Genomic DNA, 27322 nt, shown 5'->3' on the forward strand with positions numbered 1-27322 from the left:
ATTATTTCAAACTAAAAGGTATTTTCAACTTCTGCGAATTGGAGTTGACATATTTTCTCTTATTTCCCAGTGTCCTGCGTGGAAGGGGCCATTTTGGTAACGTTACAGTCTTCTGGCAGCTGTTTGCCAATGACTCAGTGACTCCTCTGGAGGAAAACCAGGAGTTTACCAACACTTCTGGCTCTATCACCTTCACCACAGGGGAGGAGACCAAGCCTATTGTATTGGAGGCCATCTCAGATAAGCTTCCAGAGTTCATAGAGTTCTTTGTCCTCAGGCTGGTTAATATCTCAGGTGAGTTCAAGATAAAAATAATATGTTTTGCAAGATAATGTAAAAATGTAAAATGATCACGAGAGAAAACTCTCAGGACAAATGAGCATTGTGTTTAACTTTAAAGTTGGCATTAAATTTCACTTGAGTCATCAGCGCTAAAAACTCCATACTGACTTTTCCAGAAATTAAAGAAGAATACATTTAATTCATCATATTGTCTTGAAAACCCTTCATCTCTTGTCTATAATTTCTTTAAGGTGGTTACCCAGGGGAGGGTGGACGACTTGCCGAGACTTCTCTGAATGCCTCGGTTCTCGTCCCTTTCAACGATGACCCATTTGGTGTCTTTGCCATCGCTGACAACAACCTGGACCAAGAAGTAGCTGAAGATGTACTGTCAGAGGATGATATGGCTGATGTCACTTCCTTTACCATCCTCCGACAGCAGGGTACTTTTGGTGATGTGCGCGTTGCCTGGGAGATCGTTTCTGGCCGCTTCCCAGAGGGCCTTCCTCTGATGGATGACCTGCTCCTTCTAGCCTCCTTCCCAGACGAGGTTCAGCTCAGGCCTCATGCCAGGCGACACCACTCAGCCACGGATACGTGGTTTTTCTCTGGGCTTCCAGGAGCTTATGGGACTATCGCCCCTGAAGATGGGCCTGCTGCCGTTGGCAACTTCACCTTCTCTGCTTGGCTAGTGCCCAGACCAGACACTGATGGATTCATAGCCAGCAAAGGAACCAGGAATGGGACCTTGTATTATGGAGTGAAGGTCCACACCAATGAGTCTCATGTCACGGTCATGTTTTACTATACAGTGATTGGATCAAATAATACTCAGGTGTCCCGGGCTACTGCTGAGAAATTTGTGGAGAACAACGCTTGGTTACATGTCATCATTACTGTGGATGATGGGATTATTGAGTTCTTTCTGGATGGGAACCCTATTCCTGGAGGAGTGAAGAGCATCAAAGGAGAGGGCATCACTGATGGTGAGCTATTTTATCAGATTTATTAAACATAGCATAGTGACACATGTCAGATTGTTGAGCATATCATGTCCACAACCCCGTTTGCTACGTTTAGCTTGTGTGCTCTTCAAGCATGTTCCCTCATGATATTTTTGTTTGCAATGCACTCTTAGTTTTGGCATCGAAACCTGGCCTCTTTGCACCACTGTTAGTTGTCACATGTTGCTTTGGAAACCTCATATCAGATAGTTTATACTGATGCTAGTTTGGGAACCAGAAAGATCTATGAGCTCATGTCTCTTTTCCTTGGGCCGATACGTCTGGCTGCCCTCCAATTCAGACAGTTTTTTTGCAACCTTGTTTGTAACGGGCCAATCACAACTGTTTATCTAATATGGGGCGGTTTGAAACAATGACTGGCAGAGGAGTGTCAATGGCCCAGAAAAGTTACACATCACAGGTTTTGCTGCTCTGATTAGTTGTAGGTCTATTCACTTCCATCTAGTCTAGTCAACGCACCAAGCTCATGTAAGTAACTCAGATCAAACTGTCAAACTAGGCAATGCTGTTCAAATATAAATCAAGATTCTGTTACTGCACTGCCTATTTCCCACCTAAAATGTTTTCAGAAGCACAATTTAGTGTACTGTTAGGCTGTAACTGAGAAAGATTGTGACCAGGCCACTGTCTGGGGAGAGGGCTTCAAGCTTCTCATTGTTCACATAAGGAATAACAACAAGTCTTAACTTCTTACATACACACATGGCATGCACTCCCTCACACACACTCATGCACATTCACACACACACACATTCACCCACCTCTCAGTCACTTGCTCATTGTTCAGCACTACTGGGACTCTGCAATGCTTGAGTGACCACTTAGCTTCAGCGCTGCTGGATATTGTTACTGCTAAAGGGAATCAGCTGGGATCCTCTTTTCGTCCTATTCTCTCTAATTAACGGAGACAATAGTCGCAGCCTGCCTTGGACCCAAAGCTCCCAGAGGGGGAAATATTCTGATGGCTCTTTGCCGAACTTCAATCACAGTAGATGTATACTTAATCATCAATCATGTCATGCGTTATTGTCTGCTACTGGTAACTCAACCCACAAAGGGATTGCTTTGTGTCAGGGCTTTGTACTTGCTCACTGTGGCAGATTTCCTGCATTTGTCCCATTTTGTACAAGTAGAGGAAGCGATAGGCACAAGAGGTGTAAGTATATAAATGAGTAATGAGAAAGAGCTGGACCTAGGCATTTGGTGGCCTTAATCAAGATTCTGTTTGTGGTCCCCATACACTCTAGCACAGCAATCAAGTTGGTTCCACTATTTACAAGAATATGATTAGGGCTGCACAATAAAACCAAAATTGTCAAAATCACAATATGGCCAAGTGGAATTACTGTAGTACTGTAGTGCTGCCTACGTCTTTTTCTCCAGATGTAAAAAAACATGTTTGTTTGGTACTGATCCCAACAAATGACCCATCATAATGATTTTAATCATTTTTTTAAATAAAAAATAAAATTGTGGTGCAAAAATAACCATTCCCACTAATCATAATGATCATATTGCAATCGTAATATCTGTCAAAATAATTGGGGTTTTTTTTGTTGTTGTTTTTTTTTACCATATTTGTGCATTGTCCATCCCTAAATATGATCATTTGACCTAGTTTCATATATAAGAGCACCTCTTGGGTCAAAAAAAGGATAAACATTTAAAAGTTCCAGAGTCTCAGGTGTGAATTAAATTAAATCTAATAGACCAAATCACCATGACGTCGTGGTAACAACAGTTACTTCCGGGTAGAAAACTGGCTGATGATTTGCATTGTGGAGATATGTGAAATTGGCACTTTGTTTATTTGTGTTGTCAGTTTTAGTCACAATTATAACATTTAAAGATATATAGTGAAATACAGTGGTCAGACCTCTCTGGTGTTTATTCTGTGCTTATTTTATGTACTGTGTTGCTTTGCTAGCATCTTTGATATCTCCTTAACAGCACATCTCAGACAACTGCTAGTTTGGGTCAACTTAAGCTGTCATTTTCCTTAGTCTGTGGCCCAACAGATAAATTAGGTCTCTCAACGTTAATGAAAGTTTAGTTATTAATAAGCTATGACAGCACTGAACATGAATTTTAGATGAATTAGATGCATACACTTTGAAATAGTATAATTAAAAGATGATTAAATTGTATGTAAGCTTATGGGTGATGCAGGGGTTTTCTACCCGGAAGTTATTGGAAATAAACATTGTGATTTGGTCTCTAAAGTACTTGCACTGGTGTTACTTTAAAAAAATAAATGTGTCAGTCTATGACTTTTAAATCAGGCAAACAATACAAGAGTAATAACTATGTGACAAACACAGTTATTTTCCACAAGTGAGAATTTCAGGAATTAAGAACAATGTATATTTTTCAAACCATATATTAGGTACAGCAGCTTTGAAGAATTGAAAGGTACACTGCTCAACTCACTATGGTCTTGTTTGACATGTAGGGAGAAGAATACAGCAAACATGAGTTACAGTATGAACGTCCACAGTTAATGAACTACGACTTATAATATCTGTGTGCATGTGTGTTTGATGGCAGCATGTGTTCCAGCACCACAGTAATCTACTAAATGTCTGCATTTCCTCTTTTTCAACATCATATCTGTGATCTAATATCCTGTACATGGTGCTTGAGGCAATTGTAGTGATTTCTTCTACCTGCCTGTATATGTTACACTCTCTATTTTTCTACTTCAGGACCTGCATCAGTGTTTATTGGGTCGGATCCTGATGGCGAGCAGAGGTACACAGGCCTTCTCCAGGATGTTCGCTTGTACAGGACTAAGCTGAACCGCAGCCACATCCACGAGCTTCACACCCAGCCTGCTAAAACAGACCTGCGTAACATCTCAGGTTACCTGCGGTACCGGCAGGATGAGAGGCAGAAGTCATTTGTGGTGGAGGTCAGGGATGATAATGAGGAGGAGGGAGAGGAGGTTTTCTATCTACAGTTGGTGTCAGTTAAAGGTGGAGCAAGCCTCCCTTTCCCCAGACCCACTGCTATTCTGCGGGTCATGAAGAGTGACAATGCCAACGGGCTTTTTGGATTCACCGGTGCCTGCATTCCTGATGTAAGTGCATGGTATTTAGCAGCATTTAGTCAACCATTTTTGATAATCTATAAGAGGAAAAGAGGAAAAATAAATTAATAATCTACTAAATGAGTCGTGTCATCACTCAGACAGATAAAACATATACATAGAAACACATGTAATGTAAACCGACTGGTTTGTCAGTCCCTGTCCTGCTGCATATTTCATCAGTCTTCATGCCTGGCTGTAGGGAGAGCATGCTCTCCATTTTTAGTTGGATTGGATACGTGGGCTCTCATGTTGGTCCGTCTCAGGTAGAGCGACAGCTGGCAAGGCTGCAGCAGGTCTGTCAGTCAGGGCATTCCTGTAGAAGTGGATCAGGAGTTCCAGCACTAGAAACGGGGGATCTAGTTCCTCGTTTTCATCAGTGCAACAGGTGGCAGGGCTGGGGATGGCATTCCATCAGAACTAGAGGGTCTTCTTTATATCTTTGACCCTTTGGGGATATATAGACGTAGAGGCATGTGGGCTATCAGGTGCTCCCTCTCTAAATCACATTAATTCTGTGCTGGAATTAGTAAGACTGGCTCATTAAACCTGACAAACTAAATGACTACAAGTGGATGCATTCAGTGATTATTATTTCCTCTTTATTTTTTCCTCCAGTGGTTCAGAATTAATCAGTATTTGTATTCCCTTGTTTAGACCACTGAGGAGGGCTCCACTATCTCCTGTGTGATTGAGCGCATGCGGGGATCTCTCGATCATGTGTACGTCAACTACAGTGTTACCCAACCGGACAGCATGGACAGTGAGACACCAGCCAGTCAGGATTTTGTTAATGCTACGGGAGCTGTTCTTTTCATGCCTGGACAGCGCTCTGAGGTGTGTGTGCTCTGTGTGTGTGAGAGTGACTCAACGGTTGGATCTGTATTAATGTGATCTTACATGAGCTGTGGAAAACCCCTCTTGGTTAATCCAGGTCAAACAGAGAGCAGTCGCCTAGATAAACACAAGTGTGATGTACTTAGTGTGAACTCTATTTACACATCAGCATAGTGACTTCAATTAAATACTGATTAACAGCAGTATTACATATATTCACCTAAATGCAGTGTTTTTAGACAACCAGCCCCACCTAGTGGTTGGTTGTTTCTGAACTTACTGATGAGGCAACAGGTGTCAGCTGATAATTGAGCCTATACTTTATGCTTGTGGAACAGCACATAAACACTATGACCACATTTGATTAAAAAATAGAAATAATATTTACATTATTATGTTTATATCAACTTTTCCTGTCAGGTACTGAACCTGCTGGTGCTGGATGATAACCTCCCAGAGCTGGCAGAGTCCTTTCAGATCACACTGGTGTCAGCAGAGTCCGGTGACGGGAAGCCAGGCTCCACCCCCGCCAGCGGTGCAAGCATCGACCCAAATAACTCAGTTAACACCGTCACTGTCACAGCCAGTGACCACCCTTATGGTATTTACTCACATGCCCAAAAACAGCGCTGCTTTACTTTCAGTGCTGCTGTTTATAGCAATAAGCAATCAGTATTTATAAGATTATGTAGTGAAAAGTGGCTTATTGGGTCGGCTAAATATGAGTACAATTTTTACTATCCTTCTTCCATCACACCTTTCCCCTCATTCTTATTAATTTCTCCCCTACCCTTCCTTGATCCAGGCCTGCTGCAGTTTCAACCCAGCCCTCCAGATGAAGGACTGATCTCCCCAGCATTAGAACCTGCCCACATAACTGTCAGTGAGGAAGATGGACAAGTCCGTCTGCTGGTGGCCAGGGCCCAAGGCCTTTTGGGAAGGGTCATGGTGGGATACAGGACAACCCCCTTCACAGCATCCAGCCCTGAAGACTACGAGGTTAGTGATGCATAATGCACCGATGATGTATTGATAAACTAATGAGCAGATGAAGATTTAATACATTCTTCTCCTCTCACTGTATTCCAATGGCAGGACTCAGAGGGCATGCTGGACTTTCTTCCAGGGGAGAGGTTAAAGTTCGTCACTGTGACCATCGTAGACAATCCTGTCCCTGAGCTGGACAAGATTTTTAGAGTGGAGCTCTACAATGCTGATGGAGGAGGTGAGAAATGAGTGCCCATTAACTAGATAACTCTTTTCATTAGCTTGAGTCGCATATGGGTATATTTTGAGTTAGAGCTACTTTCCACAATTTTTATTTTCTGTACATTTTTATTAGAAACCTGCCTGTCTTAGACATGAACTGACCCTGTATTCTCCCTTATTGTTTTTGTGCTGTGCTCCTGTGTGCTTCCTCATGCCTATCCTCCTTCCCATTTGCCCTTTGATCTGTACTTTTCTGGTGTGATCCTAACCTGGTGTGACACTTGTTTGATCCTCGTGTGTGATCCATCAGTGGATCAGTTTCTGCGTAGTGAAGGCAGTGGTAGTGGGGAGAGTGACTCTGACTTCCTCCTTCCATCCTATCACCACCATGGTAAGTATACCCCTCCTTTTCTCCCCAAACTGCCTCTTGTGTCCATTCCTTCACCCCCATACCCACATAATTTATCTGTTCTGTTAGGGATCAGTTAACATGTTGCTGCTGTTGGTATGCAATATTATCATCTGATATTTAAATGGGACCATTTTATGTCCTCAAAATGATTGGCATTGTCTTTCTTTCAGTATAATATTTTTTGCTGGATGGAAAGAATTGTGTAAAATACCTCTAAGTTACTGAAATTCTTGGGTGAATTGAACTGTTGATTGCTCAGAAAAAGGTCTGAAGTGAAAACACACTGATACATCTGTAGTTGTGCGCGTGCACATGCATATGTGATTAACTGTGTGTGGTATTTACATTGTACTGTGACCCCTGTGAGAAGCACCCAAGGAGAGGGATGTGGGAAAAGCAAATAGTGTTGCTTTTCACGGGCAGTAGGGGTAAGAGGTGGACATTAAGTGTCAGAGACTCCAATGTTTTATGTTTTGGCAGCTGTCCCATCCCCACAATCTGCATGAAACAGCTATTTCAATCTCATGCTCTTGACCATGATATCACTTAAATAATTTGTAAGAAGTTGTTATTATTGGGCTATTTCTATCAAACTCACTGGCTTAATTGATTAAATCCTGATGGTCACATTTCCATGTCGTCCTCTCTGACCTATGGGTACTTTTAGTACCAGTTTTAATTCAAATTGAAACTGCAACCAAAATGTATCACTAAAAAATAACACATGGTCAAATCTCGTATTTTGTGTGTAGCCAGCTTGGGAGTTGCTGCCCACATCACAGTGACCATCGCTGCTTCTGATGATGCCCATGGAGTATTTCAGTTCAGCCCTGAATCCTTGTCTGTTAATGGGACAGAACCTGAGGATGGACGCAGCTCTGTGATCCTGCAGGTAATGCACAGTTTAAACATTTCCAGAGAGACTCAAGAAGATAAATTAATTATTCTGTTTGCATAAGAAATTCAAGACGTTAATGCTGCTCTTAGAAAAGACATATTTTTTAAATACAGTGTATGCTCAAGTATTGTTTATGTTTTCTTTTTGTTCTCTCCCAGGTGGATCGGTCATTTGGTGACCTCTCCAGTATGACTGTGTACTGGGAGGCCGATCCCAGCTCTGATGGGGATCTCCTCAGGCGGTTCGGAAACATCACTTTTGACGTAGGTCAGACGTCAGAGAACATCATCATCTATGTGGCCCAGGATGAGATCCCTGAGTTGGACAAGAGCTTCAATGTGTCCTTGGTTAACGTCTCCCACGGCCGTCTGGGTGTCCAGACGTTTGCTACTCTGACTGTGCTCGCCAACGATGACCCTTATGGTGTTTTTGTGTTCGCTAATGTAACAAGTTCTGCCAGACTTCCTGAAGGTGACTCGACTGTCTCCCTGACTATCCTGCGACAGAGAGGCCTGATGGGTCAGGTGTGTAGGAAGTATGGAAAGTAAAGGCACCTATGATCCTGTTTCTTTGACTTATGATAAATAAATAAACCAGAATGACAGATGTTTATGTAACGATTTTTCCAATTTTAATTTGTCAAGGTGCGAGTCGCATATGGGACACTCAATGAGGCACAACCAGAACCTTACAGGACCCCTGGCGTGGGCCGAGCTACTGAGGGGCTGGATTTTGTTCCCCTCCTGGATTCTGTTGTGTTCTTGCCCAATCAGACTGAAGCAAATATCACCCTGCATGTGCTGGATGATGAGGATCCAGAAAGAGATGAGTCGGTGTTTGTGAAGTTGATCAGTGTTCAACTCATCAAAGGAGAGCAGGAGAGGCTTAGTAAGATATTGACACTTTTACCTGAAAAAATAATTTAAGATTTAATGACACTTCAAACGTATAACACCAAACTGATGAAATATCCTCTTACTATTCCCTTCAGTTTCCAATTCCCCTTCTTTGGGCCCCAGGTCTGAGATTGTAGCCCAGGTGATAGTGGAGGCCAGCGACGATGCTTTTGGAGTCCTCCAGCTGTCGGCATCTGCAGTCAGTGTAGCCGAGCACTATGTTGGGCCCATAATAAACGTCACACGTGTTGGTGGGATTTTTGCTGACGTATCTGTCAAGTTCAGAGCAGTGCCTTTGACCGCCAGAGTCAGTAAGTGTTGGGTGCAGAGTTGAATCTTTCTCTCTGTGATTTGTGTGTGAGCAGGGAGATCATGTCCATATGGATGTGTGTAATCCTATAGGTGAGGACTACAGCGTGGCCTCCACAGATGTGGTCCTCCTTGAAGGGGAGTCCAGTAAATCTGTTCCCATCTATGTCATCAATGATGTGGTCCCAGAGCTGGAGGAGACCTTTCTCATTGAGCTGATCAACCAGACCACTGGAGGAGCTCTGCTGGGGGAGCTTACACGTGCCATCATCACCATTCTGCCTTCTGATGACCCTTTTGGTGCCTTTGGTTAGTAGGAATTATCCATGATGTGTCTCTACATCCTATTTTTGGAAAATGTCTCATGGTAAAGTTCTGAGCTTGATTTTATTTCTACCTAGTCTTCCAAGCGGTTCCAGTTACAATAGAAGAACCAGGATCTAACTCCATTGAGGTGACGTTGCCTATAGTGCGTAATGCTGGTACTATTGGCACAGTGGTGGTCCAATGGCAGGCCACTGTCAATGGTAAACTAGCAGTGGGGGACATCAGACCCACATCAGGAGAGGTGACATTTGCCCCTGGAGAGACCATGAAGACACTCAAAGTGGAGATTTTAGCTGATGATGTACCTGAAATCACTGAGGTAAGAAGCTGACAGTCAAATTGCTTTGTGAAATTTTACATAATTTTAGTTGCAATGCTTATGACACTCTTTATGTCTTTTCTAGATAATAAAGGTGGAGCTTAATGGTGCCAGTAATGGAGGAAACCTTGGAGCTGATACATCCGTTGACATAATAGTGCCTGCAAATGATAACCCATATGGGACAGTCTACTTTCAACAGTCTGTTTACCGCATTCAGGAGCCACTGGAGGGAGTGTTCAGAGCCAATATTACTGTCCAAAGAAGGTACTTTTAATTATTGTTTTCATCTGAAATAACGGTTTTATTTTATGTTTTTTGTGTACCCGTACTCACATTTAACCCCCCTTTCCATCCTCATTGCCTTTATTTCAGAGGCGGTCACTTTGGACGCCTGGAAATCGTGTACAGCACCTCTGAGATTGACATTGTCAGCTTGGCTCAGGCTGATGGCCAGAACCTGCAAATGTACTATGACCTCCCAAAACCAGGCGTTCCATCCACTGCCCCCCTCAGGACAGTTAACATCACTGGTCAGACAGACCCCCTTGATGCATGTGCTGCTGCTTGTCTGAGAGAGCGTGCCTGCCAGGCCTTCTCTCTGTCATCAGGTGTGACCCCACCATCTTGCACTTGGGTGACTTCAGGGGCCGACCAGCTGACTTCTAAATCTCAGGTTATGACTTACGTAAAAAACGCGACTGCAGCTGCTGTCCTGTTCAGTGCCCAGGCTGTAGCAGGGAGTGATTATACCCCTGTGACAGCTCAAAGTGCCTTCATGGATGATGGGTCAGGGGTCGCCAACCTCACAGTCCCAATCTTGACTGATAAATTCCCTGAAATGGACGAGAGCTTCTCCATACAGATCTTAAAGGTAAAACCCCATCACATGTATTTTGCTTTGTGTTTATTTGTTTTCCTGCTAGCTGTATAACAAAAAAAAACATTTTGTCATGTATTCTTTAAAGGTAGAGCTTATAAATCTGACTGTGGCTCAGAAGAACCTGCCCTCGATTGGTCAGCCAGACAAAGCCATGGTCACTATTGGGATGAATGGAGATGCTTTTGGCGTATTTTTGATATACACCCTCAGCCCAAACGCCACTAATGAGGGGCTCTATCTAGAGGTTCGTGAAGAGCCTATGGTTGTGGTGCCCCTGGTTATAGAGAGAAGAGGAGGGAATCTAGGCCGTGTCACCGTAGAGTGGAGGTTTGTTGGAGGAAAGGCCACACCAGATGCTGACTTTACTGGGACTGGAGGGACTCTAGTTTTTGATGGTATGTTGACTTAAAACCCAACATCTTCTTGGAACTAATTACTTTAAACAATGTTCTATTGAACGGTCATTATTGATGCAGTGTATCTTGGAGTTCCTTACATGACATTTGAAGGTGTTTGCTTTTATTTATCTATTAGTGAGGATAAATAAAAGAACATTAGCATGTGCACCTGTCCTCTCTTCCCACAGGTGAGCTGAAGAAGACCGTAGAGATAGTAATCAGAGATGATATTGAGCCAGAGGACAACGAGAGCCTCATGATTGGTCTTGTTAATACGGAGGGAGGAAGTCGAATCCTGCCCAGCTCTGACACTGTAACCATAGTGATACTGGCAAACGATAACGTGGCTGGGATAGTGGGGTTCCATCCATCTTCACGCTCTGTCATCGCCAGAGAAGGTGGGTGGCTATTTTTTGATTATTCAGTCTATATTATGCATGTCTCACCACAATATCACCAACATATTTTGCATTCCAAAAACTTCCCATTGTCCCTGCCACCAGAGACGTGTCCTAATTATGTATGAGTGCAAACGTAAGGGAATGCAGTCACAGTAATGTCAGCATGCAGCAACAGGTGGGCCATGTGGTCTTCTGTCATTATCTTGAATTATTTATGCATGAGCAGTTAAAGTCACCCTGAGTAGAATCCATACAATTAAGACCTTGAGTTGCCTCTGCTGGCATCTACAGTATAAGAAAAGACATTCACATTAGTATCCAGCTTTAAAAAACCTATATTTATATTTGGATAATGGTCCGATTTTAGACTGATGTCAAACTTAGGAAGGGCTTATGTACTACAGCATCTTCTGTTTCTGTTGATTCCACCATTGCATTCAATTTCTTCACATATTTCAAGAAATCAAGAAATATTGTAAAATAAGACCCACTACTTCAGATTGCTCTTGCATTTGCATTAAGTATTTGGACTGACTATTATATTTCACATTGCAGGTGAGAAGCTGTCCTTATTAGTGTTGAGAACAGCTCCTGGTCAGGGTAATGTCACTGTGGAGTGGGCTGTACAAGGGCCCCTTGTACACCGGACCTTCACACAAACCTCTGGGACACTTTTCTTTACTGAGGTAAATACTAGGTGAACAGTTTATTGTGGAATCATAGTTGTGCTTCTGCATTGCCCAACTACACATCATCATGTTGTTATTCTTCTTCTTCTTCTGCGAGGGTGGTTGAAGACATCATTTGAATTTAATTTAATAAGGATGGTGCAGTTTCCAGTGTCTTGTCTTTGGATATATCTGGAAATAAGCTCTGGGGCTTGACTCTTGACTATTAATTTGAGAAAATAAAAATGTGTAAAGCTCTCAAGACTTAGTAGATTGTATCTGTATCCAACCATAGAGCTTGTAGAATCAACAAAACAGCTGTGAGTTGGTATCTGTAGCAATAATTATGTATTTGGGATGCTTCTTCTACAGGGAGAACTCAACAATACCGTAGTCCTGCAGCTTCTTGATGATGCCGCACCAGAAGACAAAAATGAATACAAAGTGTCCTTGTCCAACATACAAACTTTTGGTAATGCATCTGCTCTTAGTGTCTTTGTGGTTGATAATTCTGTATGAAATCTTTTAAGGAAACCTTCTTTTTACATATTAACTTTCCCCTGACTTCCACAAAGGTATTGCGGTGACAGGCCATGCTGTCCTGGATGCTCAGGGCAGCGAGGCGGTGCTCACTGTGGACACCAGTGATGAGCCCTATGGGCTTCTTTCCATTGCCCCATCATCCGTGAAGGTGACCACAGAGGAACAGGACCGAACTATAAACATCTACGTCAATAGAGAGTTTGGAGCCTCAGGTCAGTGGGCTTAATATTTATGCAACTATGTGGACTAAATTAATGGGTTCCTTTAAGTTAATTCATTCCATTTGTTGAGTGAGGTTAACTCGAATATTATATCTAAATGTTTCTGTATAGGAGCGGTGAATATCACCTATGAGGTTATAAGAGGTTCTCTACAAGACCTGTCCCAGGTGGAGGGTGCTCTCGCTGACCCAGGACAGGACTTCATTGCTGGTACTGGTTCTGTAATCCTTCAGGATGGACAGACCTCTGTCACCATCCCTGTCACCATACTGGAGGTAAAGACGATGGCTGACTTTCATTCTTCCATGTATCTGTCAATCAAACTTGATACCTAAGATGATAAGTCAGACATGACTGGTTTTTAACTCGCCACTTATCACTGATTGCTATAAGGTGAGGGTGAACCACTATCATTTTGGAGATTGCATTGTCAACCCGTTTCAACAAAATGTCAAAGTGAATATTTGATCTCCATTCATATGAGCTCTTATTTTCTTACTCATGCAGACTCTGCTTCCTGGAGCAGATTTGTTTGAATGTAGAGTTTAAAGCTTTTGATTCCCATTTGTTTCATTAGGATGACATCCCAGAGCTACAGGAGTTCTTCTTGGTCAACATAACCTCAGCAGTACTCATCACAACCCTTGCCACTGTTCCCCAACTAGGTATGGAGCAATTTAAGTTATTTAATGTCTTTTATCACCTCTGGTCACTGACGACGGTGTGACATTACAGTGTCAAATGGATTCTTGTTCTCGTCACTGTTTGTTCCACTTCTTTCTAACTGATTTTCTATATTTTGTCTCATGGTATGAAATCACTTTCCTTCTTTTCTTTCTATAATTTATCACCATTTGCTCTCTTTGACGAGTAGAGGTTGTGTATTGCACACTGCCAGGTAAAATTACACATTCACATGTTCACATGCTTCGCCTAAAATGTCATGTAGTTTGATGTACAATGTTCTTGTATTGTACATAAAACTACAACATTGTAGTTGACAAAATGTCAAATTGCACCATGAAAGAACTTGGTAGTCGCTGCTACTGCTTTTGCATAATCCAAACCACAGTCCACTTTATGAATGAGTAACTTTAGAAAGCGATGAGTAGACAGAACACTACAGGCAGAGCAGCACTTGGAGGCTCCCAGAATACTATCGGCCTTCTGCATGGAGACGCACAGTAAACACACGGCCGCTCTTTTGGCAGCAGTCATTATGTGGCTTGGATGGTGAGATTGATGCTTTCCATGATTGAGGAAGCCTGGGGATTTGGTGGGAGCGGAGTAGCACTGTGTGGCGAGGACAGAGAAAGCCAAGCTAAACCCGAAGCTGGCCTCCCAGTGTCTTGGCTGTAGAGTGAATGGGAGAAGACTATTCAGGGGGTCATAAATCAGTCCACCCAAAAGACTTGGCTGCTCAGCCTCCCAATCCACTTACAGAAGACGCTTCTTCCCTGTAATATTTTGCTCAAATGTGCCATGACGGAAGTTAGATCCTCTACTGTTTCCTTTTGCTGCTGGTGCTTGCACTCTAGTTACAGCCCTGAAGTCAGCGCTAATGCTAAACCTTTTACTATAGTTGTAATAAACATTTAACAGTCTAGAGGCCATCATATGTTTTCTCTTTGAATGTTGTCCTTTCTCCAGACACCCAGGGTTTGATGGCTGAGGTTAGCATTGCTGCTAATGATGGAATCAGAGGAGTCATTGAATGGACAAACACCATGTAAGAAATGCTTTCAGAAATAAAACAGTTCTTATGTTGATTTGCACATGCTCTAATTAGAATATTTTCTTATCAAAATGTGTTTGGTTTCCAGGTTTGAAGTGAATGAAACAATAGGGGCACTGACTCTGGTGGCCTACAGGAACAAAGGGACATATGGGAATGTCTCGCTGTTCTTCTATGCTCAGAACCTAGAAGCTCAACAGGGACTTGACTACAATACCAGTGAAACGGTCAGACACAGTATTTTAACATTATACACATAATCACAGACATGCATACTTACTACAACACATCATATAATACTTACAGTAGCATGAATATCCAGACAGGTTAAGTCAAGGGCGACTTCTGAATTCTAAAGATGAACTGACAAAGCCTTTCAGAGCTGGAAGGTCCTCAAGGGAATCTAGAGCAAGTCCAGGTGCCCTTGACTTAGACCCCCTGGAATTTTACTCACATGAGGTAGTATTAAGCTTTTAAACTGAAAACCTTCCTTCTGTCCACCCAGATGCTCCATTTTGTTGATGGTGAGAGGCATAAGTTTGTAGAAGTGCAGATCATCGATGATGCCATTCCAGAGGGAGCTGAGAGATTCCAGCTCATCCTGTCCGAGCCTTCACCTGGGCTGGAGCTGGGCATCAATACGACAGGTAGATAAGTAGAAAGGACTAAACAGAATATAATATAATTTCTGTAACTTCTGAGTCAAACAGCATAAGACACTGGAACAAAAGCTTCCAGTATATATTCAGTTAAAATGTACGATAAAAATGTAGGAGTTAAATTAATTAACAACATGTGACATAAAAGAGATGTTATATTGTTGTTAGCCATGCAAAATCCCTTTTTCTGATCGGCTGACAGATTTTTTAGGATTTGTAGGAATTTTGAAGTCTAGTCAGGACACTTCAAACATTGTCCCAGTGAACAGTTACATCCTTGTTCCATATACAGTAAATTCTCAAGGTACATAAACTGCTGGTAACCATAGCAACTGCACATCTTCCTCATGCAGTTAACCATGAGTTAAACTGACAACAAATAAACTTTTCTATAATAAGTGTTACAGTTGGAGGTAATACAATGATACTCCAATGGTATACAATGAGGTGACCCAGATTATTAAAAAACAGACTGACTGGAGGTCTCCACTATATCAGGTTACATAATACTTATAGTATAGTACTTATTCTGTGCTGATTACTTGACTGCATTATTTACATGGAACAAGAAATGAGGCATCAATCACAATAATATTCACTTGTGTGTTACCATACTTACATACCCTCCCTTTCATTGCCTTCTCCTGGTTTCCTCCCAAGGTCACTTCTTCTCCTGTATTTCTCCTGATTTATAACACATTTTTGCATCTTTTTCCCCTTTTATTCATCACAACCTGTTTCTGGCACTGACACTTGTAGTTTACTGTACAGTTGTACCCCCCTGACACTAACAGAGAAATGGAGAAAAGAAATACTCTGAAAAGAAGAATTCCTGCTTCTTAAGGCAGTTTTTAAAGAAAAGGGGTATGCATTTTGAAAATCTGCTACGTCAATTTTTCTGTCACTCACAGGGTTTGTACCGATGTTTATCGCCATCGAGAAGCTAACAAATACTGGCCATTGGCATGCACAGACTCTCTATGTGGCCAGGGTCAAAAAATGGATGAATGACTGAAAACTGATTTATATTATGCTATGCCAGAGATTCACAAAAGTTCTCACCAGAGGGGTAAATCATTCTGTATTCTGTCCTGAGAAAACTAAAAGTATTTATTATAATGCTGTCGGACTTTACCTATTATTTTCTAAAATTCTAATTTTCGGCCCCCCTTAGCCTGTCTTTGGTTTCAAATCCTGGATTTTTGAGGTCTCAAGGTTAGCAAGTAATTGATTTATTTCAGGTCATGTCAGTTAAAGAAACTGAAAAACCATGTAACACTGGAAACAGGTGGTAGAGGCCAAGAGCTATTTAGTGTTCATATATTAAACAGTATTACAAAAGTACTGTATGCAACGATACTATTATTTTCCTAAGCTACATTATCTGTTTTCTTATAGCAACCGTGAATATCCTGGCCAGTGACGATGGACATGGCATAATTTCCTTTAACATCAGCGAGCATTTCTTATTAAAGGAGCCCACGTCTCTATCAGGCCTGAGTGAGAGTGTGGCCACCCTGTATGTGGTCAGGAACCCTGAGGAAGGAACATTTGGCACCGTAACTGTTCAGTTTACCATCACTGATGCCAACGGCAGTCTAGCAGAGGGCGATCTGATGCCAGCACAAGGGTTTGTGGTACTGGAGGATGGAGTCAGATTTAAGGTGAGGGAAAGCAGATTTTAACTGGCTAACAGCATGGAACATGAGAAAACCTCAAAAGTATTTGTGTTTGAAACAGCATAAATATCTTTTGATTTTTTCACTTCTTTTGTATCATTTGTGTTGTTGCAGATGCTGGAGATCTGGGCGGTACTGGATGCTGAGCCTGAAGTGAATGAAACCTTCACAGTGACCCTGTCCAACCCAACAGGAGGTGCACGGCTGGGTGACCAACTCCAAATTTTTGTCACCATCCTGGAGAACTTGGCTCCTTCTGGCTTGTTCCGTATCAGACCTGCTATCAACAGGTCTTGATACAGTTGCAACAAATGGATCAGAAATTTTTAAATAACATAAACACTTGTAGAATTTTAATGTCATATGCATGTGTAGCTATAGAAGTGTGTACAAATACACAAGGGCACACACAACTTTTTCACTAAACATTTTTATGAAGTCTCATTCAATATGTGTTTTTCTGTACAGAACTAACACAGAAGTGGTTGCTGATGAAGGTGGCCGCACTGTCTTCCTCACAGTGTCTCGCAGTAATGGTCTGGAGTCAGCTGTCAGTGTGGAATGGGAGACACAGTCAGACACAGCTATTGCCTCAGGTGAGATAAATGTTTTAAATCAAAGTCAGTGCTTTCCCTCTTTTCGTTCTGATAAGCAATGCATTTATAATTATCAATTTATATTTTTTTGTTCTAGATGGTCACCTCTCGATGATGGGTGTGTACCAGAGCTTTGAGGACAACCCCACCTCTGCCTGGTGCTCCCTACCCGAAAGTCCTTCCTTCCTGGCTATGAGGCTGGACAGGAGGCCCATGGTTGGATCCTCCCACACCTTGGCCACTCTGTATCGCTGGCAGGGTGTTTTTGTGCCAATTGAGGTAGGCTAACAACAGCATTGTCCCTCAACCAGCATATGTTATCCCTACAGATATAATTTAGAGTAAATAACAATTAGCTAATTTACAATTTAATTTACAAATTACATTGTTAGCATAAAAATCTTAATGTTCTTTGCTCACTGCAGGCTGTTAGGATTCAAGGCCCCAGCTCTTGTGTTGGGTTTGCAGTGAATGGTTCTACCTACATAGGCATCACACACAGTGGCCCTCCCTTCTCTCCTGCTGCCAACCTCAGTATCTTCAAATTGCAGAAGGACCTCAATGTCACATTTGTATGTATGAACCAAATCATGGCAATACTTGACTATCATGTTTTCAAACATTATGACATTATGTTGTATTATCTTCATATAATTTGAGGCAATCTGATTTCTTTAGGAGCAAACTTTAGGTGTAGAAGCTCTGGATGTGAAACACTTTTCCACTGAAGGCAGAGAGTATCTAATAGCATCAAGCCAGGTGAGGCTGACTGTTCCACTGTTTAGAAAGATCTTTAATTATTTTTAAGTGATGTCATTAAAAGTTGGAGGAAGTAGAGAAACCTTATGTGCCTGAACTCAAGTTTTTTTACTTTATTTGTTTCATGCTGCAGATTTTTGTTTGGACTGGAGGCTCCTTCACCCTCTACCAGACTCTTGACTTCGAACAGGAGATCCTCAGTGTGACTCCATTCACTCATGCAGCTGTTCCCTACCTGTTGGTGTGCATAGACAGACAGACTGTCAGCTGCCTCCTGCTGCAATGGACCAATGGAAGATTTCAGAACCCACAGCCTCTCCAAGTCTCTGGCAGAGCCATTCAGGTGGAGACAATCAACACAAGGGCAGAGGACACTATCCTGTTGGTTGTTATTGAAGGTGATCTGTCTTGCTTTTGTGTCATGTAGCATTAATAAATGTTGTTATGTTTATCTCGCACATTAAAATAACTTCTCTACTATTAATGTTTTTGTATTTGAACATACGTGAACTGTGGTGAAGAGATTACATATATAAAAACAGCCTAGAATGGTAGGCAAGTGCACTTAGTCTGTGGTATGTTAAGAGGATGGTTGTGTTTTGCAATAATAAGATGCTATTTTCTGTGGCTGTACTTTTTAGTGGATTTTTCAGTGGTTAGATGTTGGTTCGGATAGTACAAACAAATTGGTGATACTTAAGAAGGCACACAGAAACAATGTGTCTGTTACAGAAAAAACAGCCTTGTTATGTGGTCGAAAATTCACAATGTAAGCCAGATCATGTATTTATACTATGCTCCGTATATTTTGATGAGACATAATCTCTCTGAGTCTGCAAAAGTGGTGAGTTTTCTTGGTTCAGACCTGTTATGGGTTTACGGGAAAAGCCTCAGTGTGGAGCAGAGCAGAGCCGCTGAGGGATTCAGAGGTTGTAATTTGTCCGTCTTGGGTGTGTCAGTAAGACCAGTCCTTACTTTACATAAACATGCCACTGTAGCGTGAAAGAACCTTCATCTGTGTGTGTTTCTGTGCATTCCTGCATCTTTCTCCAGGTCTCTCTCCATCCTGTGAGGTGTTACAGTGGAGCTCAGGACAGTCTTCACCACAGCTTTATCAGTCCATTCCTCACCCAGGCCTCACCTCTGTTCACCCCTTCACTGCTCCTTCTGGGATCAGTAAGCACACACTTTATGAATTGCATTATTTGTGAAGAATTTGCTTTTATCTAGTTTTGTTTGTCAGTGTTAGAATAACATACTGTGACAATACTGAATCTTTTTCTTCCTCATAGCTTATGTTGTGCTCGCTGGAAGAAATGGCTCATCACTCTACTCCTGGAGGTCTGATGTCAACCTGCTCGCCATGATCCTCAGAGCCCCTCCAGCCATTAGCTTCTTCTCTGTCATGGTCCCGTCCCTGAACACCACCAAGACCCTGTTGGCTTCTTCTGAGGAGAATAGCTCCACTGTTTATGAATTCACTTCTGTCTCCAATCAGTCTGATTTCATACCCAGGTACCAGAATTGTTTCTATAACTGAGAGAAAGACAAGCTCAGAAAGCAAGTCCTGCTTGAGGAGAAATATTATACAAATAAATAAAGCATGTTGTGTCTTTTTTTCTTCCATTCAGTTTTGGGGAGTTGCACTTTGCTCCTGGTGACAGCGAGCTTGAGATTGCAGTGAACATCATCGATGATGACATCCCTGAGGAGCAGGAGCACTTCCAGGTCAGCCTGAAGAATCCAAAGGGCGGGGCTGAGATTGGATTCGGTGGTCAGGTGACTGTCATTGTCCCAACCAACGATGATGCCCATGGAGTCATCGGCTTTGCTCAGGTAAGCAGATAAACCTTTTGATATTAGACAGCTTATGCATTTGTCCATCATGTTAAGTATTCATCGTGTTTCAGCCATTGTGTTTTGGACCATATCAGAATAATTTCAAGGGTGTTTTCTCACCATTACCTCAAAATTGTAATACCAAAATATATTGTCACTGCCTCTCTGCAGAATTCTCTATCTGTTGAGGTAGAGGAGTTGGAGCAAAATAATCAAATTTCTCTCAGTGTGGAGAGGAAAAGAGGGATGTTTGGCCGACTGACTGTTCACTGGGCTGCCAGTGGCAGTCTTGCAGACATTTACCCCACTTCAGGAGTGGTGAGTAAACCTTGCACACACATTCCTGTATGTACTGACAACATGTTTTAAAATGAATGCTTAGCAAAATAAACAATGGCAAAATTATGATTTGTGTCATACCATAGGTAACATTTTCAGAGGGCCAGTCAGTGGCCATCATCTCACTGACCGTGATAGCAGATGGTGTTCCAGAGCTGAGGGAGAGTGTCACAATCAGCCTCATGGATGTCACCACTGTGGGGCTGCAGGACCTACGACAGGCTGCAGTAATTGACAAGCAGCGGGCACAGGCTTTTCTCACCATCCTACCAAATGGTTCTCCCTATGGGGTGATTGGATGGCATCTGGACTCCCAGTTTACACTCACACAAGAACCAGAGAGTAAGAATTTCTGTTGCGAGAGATGACTAAATATGAGGTGGTTTGTCAGAAAATGTGTTTTTTTTCTAGATTACAGTGCAGAGGAGTCTTACATACGTCTCTCAGTTCCAGAAACAGTTGCTGTAAATTTAGCTTGTTGCTTAATACAAGTCATTCTTTTTCTGGGATGAGGTTTCTTAAGGAGCTGTTATAGTAATCGCACTTTGCGATTTACTGTAAAGGAGATCTGCAGTGATTTCCAGGATGTGAAGTAATTTAGGATTTGTCTTAATCTCTTCACTGGAGGCCAGCCCAGTGTGTCAGAGAAATCTGACTAGTAGAGCAACGTACCTAAATACTGACCATAGAATGTTCTTTTACTTAACTGATATATACCAATTCAGCTTGTTATTGCCATCGTATATTTTACCATTGGCTTATGTAACCTCCCTTTTCTTCCAACTTGCAGAGGTTCCAGTCAATGTGACTCTGTCTATAGTGAGGGAGCAGGGCTCTTCAGGTGAGGTAGAAATTCATTTCCAGACCAGGCCAGCCCTGTACCAGCCCCCATCCAACCAGGCCACTGCAGGACAGGACTACACCCCCAAAGACAACACCATCATTATGATAAATGGTGCTACTGTGGCTCTTGTCACTGTCACAATCCTACCGGTAGGGAATGTGTGGAGTAGTAGAGAAGTTAATTGAATCTATGTCAATAAAAAATAATATATCAGGAAAAAGACTAATATGTATACTAATATAAGAGTTCATGTTTTCTAATCAACATGTAAAACCAAGTATAAAGAAAGAGTGTGAGCAGTAGAAGTATGAATCCCCCATCAAAATTTCTCAGGCGCAATTTTTCTGCCTATTTCTCATCTTACACCTCCCACACTTACGCCCATTCAAACTGGTTATGCACCTGTTGCTTGTCTTCAGGAAAAAAACATACACACTGGAATCAGTCCTGTGACTGTTCAAAGATTAGCCTTGAAATAAATTCAACAATGCCCCCCCCTTGTCTCCTCAAGGGGTGTTACAATTTTGGTTCTAAAATCGAAAATCGATTGAAATGAGCTTTCAGTTTCGATCATGGAAATCAAAAGCAGGATCAGCAATTCTCCAATTCTCCCAATGTTTTAATAAAGTATAAATCTTGCAAAATTCTAGATGTGTTGCTGTTACTAAATTTAACAGCACTTATAATCATAGGAATACATTTTGTGAAATCACTTCAACAATCAATAAAATCATGACTGTGTTTGTAAGGTAGAGACATGTGAGTTTTTCCATTTCCCAGTGTACATGTACATGTGTGTTTTCTCAGGATGACATCCCAGAGCTGGCGGAGAGTTTCCTGGTAAATATCACCAGTGTGGAGCTGGTTAGAGGGTCAGTGGGGGCAGGGCAGCCCAGTGTGACAAGGCCTGGTATGGAGGTAGCAGAGGTCACCATCCAAGAGAATGATGACCCTCGAGGGATTCTGCAGTTCAACGTCTCTGAGGTGAGTACAGGGTCATGTCTGTGGCCTGACACAGACATGAACATGGTAGACTTCCCAACTGATGCAATAGTGACAAAAGATTAAATGTAACTATTATACTATATATTCAATTAATAATAATATTCAACCCTAAATACGCATTATTTCTTAATATCTTGTCCAGGATATCAGTGGAATCGTGCTGGCATATGAGATACCACCACCAGACAACATCCTCCATCTGTCAGTGGTGCGACTTGCTGGTACAACTGGAAGACTGGTCCTCTACTGGGATGCTGAGCCAATCACTGCTGATCTTAATGATTTCAGCCCCACATCTGGGAACATCACGTTTCAAGATGGACAGGTAAATGGAAAAATTACCTTTATTTGAACTGAACCTGCCTTTAATATCACATTAAACCATGATCTGAGTCTTTCCACATATAAATTTTTGCAAACAGCTTCCAGGGTGTTAGCTTGTGTTTCCTCACCCTCATTTTTAGAGAGAAGCCACGATTGCAGTCACCATCTTGGATGATGAACGGGTGGAGACATCTGAGACTTTCAGAGTGAATTTATTGCGTGTGATTGGTGGTGCTCGACTGGGAGACTTGACCTCCGTAACTATCAGCATTCCACCCAATGACTCACCTCTTGGACGATTTGGATTTCAGGAACTGGAGGTAGGTCTAAATTACTTATACTTAGGGACACTTTCTGCATCAACAGATTTGTGAAACCCTCATATGAAATCCTTCATATATCAAAAGCGATCCCTAACTTATCTATATCTCCTTAATCTTTCCCCTTTTAGTTTACTATCAGTGAGCCAGAGTTTGTAGATGATCCTGCTGCAGTGGCGACACTATCAGTGCTACGTAGTGAAGGAGGCGAGGGAGCAGTGACCCTGGGATGGCAGCTAGAAGACGAGGCTGCAGATGACCTCTCACCTTTGAATGGAACTCTTGTTTTCACTGAGGTACATTAAGAAAGAGGTGGTGTCACTGTCCCACCACATATACTGCACAATCCTGACCTTTTATCTTTATGTACTGCAAGTTTTGTCATGAAATATGCTATATTTTTCACACTTTCCAGACTGAGTCGATGAAGACGTTTATGGTCAGAGCACTCGCTGACACTGTACTGGAAGGAGATGAGCATTTCACTGTCCGGCTGTTTCCTGCTGCGAGCAGTGCTGTCATCGACCCCTTAAATGGTCAGTATTTATGAAAGAAGAAGAAATGAACAGTATTTTCAGCATTGTCTTTCATGGATGCAATAATCATATCCATCTGTCCTCTCTGTCTTTACTACCCTCGTCTGTCTTGTAATCCTCCAGGCATGGCCACCATCACTATCAGGGCAGATAAGGCTGCCCTGGGGATTATTGGAATAGCAGAGTCTTCCAGGAAGATCCTCATTGGAGAACCCCAGGGAGATTACAATGGTAGTGCCGTGGTCAGGTGAGATTAATATCAAACTGTATCACTAACCTAGGAAGACAAATAAGAGTTATAAATTTAACTGTCTGGATATATTAGTTGAGAATTTAATATCAAAATCCTTGTGTTTATCCCCCAGCCTTGTGCGAGGACCAGGTATGTTTGGAGAGGTCCAGGTATACTGGAATATCACTCCTGCTTTGGTTTCTGAGTTTGAAGCCATCTCTGGCACTGTGATCATGAGAGACAGACAGTCTGTTGCCACCATTTTGCTGAAGGTACTGAGTAATATAGATTGTAGAGTTCACTAAAAAATCTAGATTGCAGAATACATATGTGCAGACCAAATTGCTTGACGATAATGTCTCTCTGTGTGCTTTGTATTAAAATTCCCTTGTCATGTCCATCATTAACTCCAGGCCCTGGATGATGAACTCCCCGAAGAGCACCGTGAGTACCAGCTTACACTGACCTCCGCCACTTCTGGACTGGAAATCAGTCCCATGGCCAAGCGTGCCAGGATTATTATGGCAGCCAGTGACAACCCATACGGCCTGTTCTCCCTCACCCAACACCAGATCATGGCGACCGAGGAGGAGGGAATGGTGAGGTCAACAACATGGGGCTGATACGTTTAAAGATCTGCTCATAATCCTGAGTACGATCATTAACAGATGAGGTTGTGAATACGGAGTCAACTGTCATTTTCTCTCTTTACTGCAGGTCAATGTGACAGTCAATCGCTCCTTAGGAAGTCTGGGCAGTGTGTGGGTGACCTACCAGACCTCAGGCCACACAGGGGTCAGCGGAGAGGACTTTGCTTCAGCTTCAGGGCGTCTGCTCTTTACCCCAGGCCAGACCTCACAACAAGTCACACTGCATATCCAGGATGACAATCTTCCAGAGGGGCCTGAGATGTTCTTCCTCAACATCACTGAAGTGGAGCTAGTCAATGTCAGGTAAAGGATATGGAGGAACAGATTAAAAACTTTGTTGGTTGAAAGCTGAATTTTAGCTTCTGCAGGTAGTGAGTGTTATTGCTCAAAAAGGCTGTTGCAAATGGCGCTGGAGTGGAGTATGTAGCTAATTTCCTGCACAATCACAGCGGTAGTAATGTGCCAAATATCACATATTTGTTGATCTTAGTAAGCTATAACTATTTTATCTTGTAAGACTGCTGAAAATGCTGTATTTGTTTCTGAAGCAGGATCTATTAGGAATATATTGTGTATTTGTTTCATTAGTATGTTTTGTATTACATGTACATTAGTTTATTAATTATGTTTTGTATTTGTAAACCACATAGTTTGTTAGTGAATCGTAGGACATGTTTGTTTTTTGTAGGAAATTTGCTCCATACTGGAGGATTGTAGTAATTCATAATATACAGTAGACAGCGCAGAGCCTCAAGGATTCCTGTCATTGACTCTTCATTCTGTGTCCCCCTCTGGTGGTCAGTGGTGTGGACTACACCGTGATGGAGTCAGGTCTCCAGCAGGACCAGCCTCCAGCTATAGGTAACATCTCTACTCTTACTGTGGTCATACTAAAGAATGACAATGCTGAAGGTATCCTGGAGTTCAGGGAGGACTATTCTAACATCACAGGTAAGAGTCAAAACAGAGGCAATTTGATACAGAGAAGATATTAAAAAATGATCTGCTACATGTAAACATTTCTTTGCTTTCTTTGTTTCAGTTGAGGAGGATGTGGGCTCAGTGTTGATCCCAGTGGTGAGGAGAGTGGGCTCATATGGACTGGTCTCAGCTCAGTTCATTTCCAGAGGTCAGGGTGCAACCCCTGACCTCGACTACATTCTGAATAATGGCTCAGTGATGTTTGTCCATGGCCAGAATACCAGCCACATCAATGTCACTATTGTAGATGACCTAGACAGGTGAGAGGAGAAAACAATAAGCTCTGAGTTGAACTGTAGAGAAAAAAACATGAATTTAAGACTATAATGAGTGAAGGCGTTATTTAATTCCAATTCAACACTGAAATTATCTCCCCCAGCGAATATGCAGAGATCTTTGAGGTCCTACTTGTTGGAGCTACAGGGGGAGCAGTTCTAGGCTCTCAACGTGTTGCCAGGGTAACCATCGCCAAAAGTGACTCTCTAAGTGGAGTGGTCCGTTTCCTCAATGAGAGCCTAATCACTCTGGTCAACCCTAACTCCACTCTCAAACTCAATCTTGTTTTGGAGAGAGCAGGGGGCCTTGTGGGTGATGCAACAGTAAGAGAAACAACACCTTCTGCCAATAAAGAAAGTTTTTCTTTATGCACATCAGCTAATTCAAACTGGTTTCACTTACAGGTTGCTTGGTTCATCCGTGGCCCTAACAGCAGAGACGTCCTTCCTCCATCCAATACAGACATTAGAGAACCTGTGAACGGGTCATTCTTCTTCAGGGATGGAGAGGAGGGTACACGCTCGATAGAGCTGCGGATTCTCCCCCATGGGGAGGTGGAGGTGGAGGAGACGTTTGTAATAGAACTCAGCATTATGTCTGGAGAGTTGGATGTTGATCCTCAAGCTGGGTCCATAACACTGAAGGTACTTCATTGTACAATGCCTGCAAGATTGAATCAGTTAAGACTGTTGAACAAGGACCATACGGTTTCTTATCAAAATTGTTGTTCATTTTGATTTATTTTCCTCAATTATGTTTTTTAATTGTGAACTCCAGGGAATATTAATTAACTGGTGTTTGTTTATTCATTTACGGCTGGCTTTTATCTGTTTTCGCGAATTAACTCTTCACCTTTTATTCAGTGTAATGGGATGCAATCCTCAGCACCCTACTCACCCCTATTCTCTCCCAATGTGCTTTTCTCTCCCAGATAGAGAAGTTTGGTGACCCAAATGGTATAGTCCAGTTCACTGAGGATGCTCTTCAAGAGCGTGTCTACAATGAATCCACAGGAGCAGAGGGCCCATTTAACATTTCTCTGTCAATTACACGCAGAGAGGGTGTCATGGGTAACATCACGGTAATCCTACATCAATATACATTTGTTATTTATCAATCACATCCAGTATCAGTGATTATACTAGCTGAATTCTTTGTGTCCACTTTTAAACCACACTTTCTGTCACACCTCAGGTGCATTGGCAGATACAGAGTGACTCAGATATAGCAGGTGACTTCCTAGCCTTAGCTGGCTCAGTAATGATCCTGGAAGGCCAAAGAGAGGCAGAAATTTTCGTCAGCCTGATGCCCGATACAGTGCCAGAGCTGGAGGAGCTCTACACTGTCCGTCTCTCTGCTGTGGAGGGGGGTGCTACATTGGATGCCAACCCAAACCTCATCACAACGCGCATCAGGTTTGTTGTGATGGCTCTGTTAAACTCAATAACATGTATCAAATTTCAAGGAAAAAGTCTAAAATTGAATTAACTTGAGATGAATCGTCCTCTCTCAACCTTAGGGTGCTTGCCAACGATGAGCCCCACGGTGTCTTTTCCCTGAACCCTGAGCAGCAGTCTATGGTGGTAATAGGCGCAGGGTCTGAGGTAACCAGAGCACTGGTTATGAATGTCACCAGGCTGGCCGGGCTGTTTGGCAATGCCAGCGTGGGCTATAAGATCAGTGGAGGGATTGATGAAGTGATGGATATCGAGGAGATACTGGGAGGACGAGCTGAAGGAAGGCTGTTCATGAGAGAGGGAGAGACCTTCAGTTCTATCACTGTGCCAATCAGCAGCCAGGTGAGCAAAGACATAAGGAAATTAAGACTTGAA

General features: G+C 42.4%; 1 protein-coding gene across 1 annotated transcript in view; it reads left to right on the plus strand.

Annotated features, from left to right (window-relative positions):
• adgrv1 (adhesion G protein-coupled receptor V1) overlaps nucleotides 1-27322 on the plus strand; it is a 110587-nt gene that overhangs the window by 17410 nt on the left and 65855 nt on the right. The window contains exons 19-74 of the mRNA XM_073465312.1: nucleotides 71-294; nucleotides 534-1268; nucleotides 4013-4386; nucleotides 5053-5232; nucleotides 5653-5833; nucleotides 6038-6231; nucleotides 6328-6457; nucleotides 6752-6832; nucleotides 7606-7745; nucleotides 7910-8275; nucleotides 8396-8639; nucleotides 8743-8958; nucleotides 9050-9265; nucleotides 9358-9602; nucleotides 9688-9869; nucleotides 9978-10476; nucleotides 10571-10880; nucleotides 11072-11281; nucleotides 11840-11970; nucleotides 12325-12424; nucleotides 12528-12707; nucleotides 12828-12991; nucleotides 13294-13381; nucleotides 13588-13614; nucleotides 14367-14445; nucleotides 14540-14678; nucleotides 14957-15098; nucleotides 16509-16774; nucleotides 16904-17079; nucleotides 17258-17385; nucleotides 17483-17664; nucleotides 17811-17957; nucleotides 18064-18144; nucleotides 18278-18542; nucleotides 19198-19320; nucleotides 19437-19659; nucleotides 19776-19980; nucleotides 20155-20301; nucleotides 20409-20664; nucleotides 21113-21315; nucleotides 21974-22150; nucleotides 22314-22496; nucleotides 22636-22815; nucleotides 22947-23111; nucleotides 23231-23351; nucleotides 23475-23598; nucleotides 23717-23855; nucleotides 23997-24182; nucleotides 24301-24536; nucleotides 25036-25184; nucleotides 25276-25474; nucleotides 25594-25813; nucleotides 25895-26134; nucleotides 26422-26571; nucleotides 26685-26905; nucleotides 27010-27289. Of these exons, the coding sequence (XP_073321413.1) occupies nucleotides 71-294; nucleotides 534-1268; nucleotides 4013-4386; nucleotides 5053-5232; nucleotides 5653-5833; nucleotides 6038-6231; nucleotides 6328-6457; nucleotides 6752-6832; nucleotides 7606-7745; nucleotides 7910-8275; nucleotides 8396-8639; nucleotides 8743-8958; nucleotides 9050-9265; nucleotides 9358-9602; nucleotides 9688-9869; nucleotides 9978-10476; nucleotides 10571-10880; nucleotides 11072-11281; nucleotides 11840-11970; nucleotides 12325-12424; nucleotides 12528-12707; nucleotides 12828-12991; nucleotides 13294-13381; nucleotides 13588-13614; nucleotides 14367-14445; nucleotides 14540-14678; nucleotides 14957-15098; nucleotides 16509-16774; nucleotides 16904-17079; nucleotides 17258-17385; nucleotides 17483-17664; nucleotides 17811-17957; nucleotides 18064-18144; nucleotides 18278-18542; nucleotides 19198-19320; nucleotides 19437-19659; nucleotides 19776-19980; nucleotides 20155-20301; nucleotides 20409-20664; nucleotides 21113-21315; nucleotides 21974-22150; nucleotides 22314-22496; nucleotides 22636-22815; nucleotides 22947-23111; nucleotides 23231-23351; nucleotides 23475-23598; nucleotides 23717-23855; nucleotides 23997-24182; nucleotides 24301-24536; nucleotides 25036-25184; nucleotides 25276-25474; nucleotides 25594-25813; nucleotides 25895-26134; nucleotides 26422-26571; nucleotides 26685-26905; nucleotides 27010-27289 (11149 nt within the window). The remainder of the gene's footprint in view (nucleotides 1-70; nucleotides 295-533; nucleotides 1269-4012; nucleotides 4387-5052; nucleotides 5233-5652; nucleotides 5834-6037; nucleotides 6232-6327; nucleotides 6458-6751; nucleotides 6833-7605; nucleotides 7746-7909; nucleotides 8276-8395; nucleotides 8640-8742; nucleotides 8959-9049; nucleotides 9266-9357; nucleotides 9603-9687; nucleotides 9870-9977; nucleotides 10477-10570; nucleotides 10881-11071; nucleotides 11282-11839; nucleotides 11971-12324; nucleotides 12425-12527; nucleotides 12708-12827; nucleotides 12992-13293; nucleotides 13382-13587; nucleotides 13615-14366; nucleotides 14446-14539; nucleotides 14679-14956; nucleotides 15099-16508; nucleotides 16775-16903; nucleotides 17080-17257; nucleotides 17386-17482; nucleotides 17665-17810; nucleotides 17958-18063; nucleotides 18145-18277; nucleotides 18543-19197; nucleotides 19321-19436; nucleotides 19660-19775; nucleotides 19981-20154; nucleotides 20302-20408; nucleotides 20665-21112; nucleotides 21316-21973; nucleotides 22151-22313; nucleotides 22497-22635; nucleotides 22816-22946; nucleotides 23112-23230; nucleotides 23352-23474; nucleotides 23599-23716; nucleotides 23856-23996; nucleotides 24183-24300; nucleotides 24537-25035; nucleotides 25185-25275; nucleotides 25475-25593; nucleotides 25814-25894; nucleotides 26135-26421; nucleotides 26572-26684; nucleotides 26906-27009; nucleotides 27290-27322) is intronic.

The sequence above is a fragment of the Pagrus major genome, chromosome 5 (assembly GCF_040436345.1).
Source record: "Pagrus major chromosome 5, Pma_NU_1.0".
In the NCBI taxonomy this organism is placed as follows: domain Eukaryota; kingdom Metazoa; phylum Chordata; class Actinopteri; order Spariformes; family Sparidae; genus Pagrus; species Pagrus major.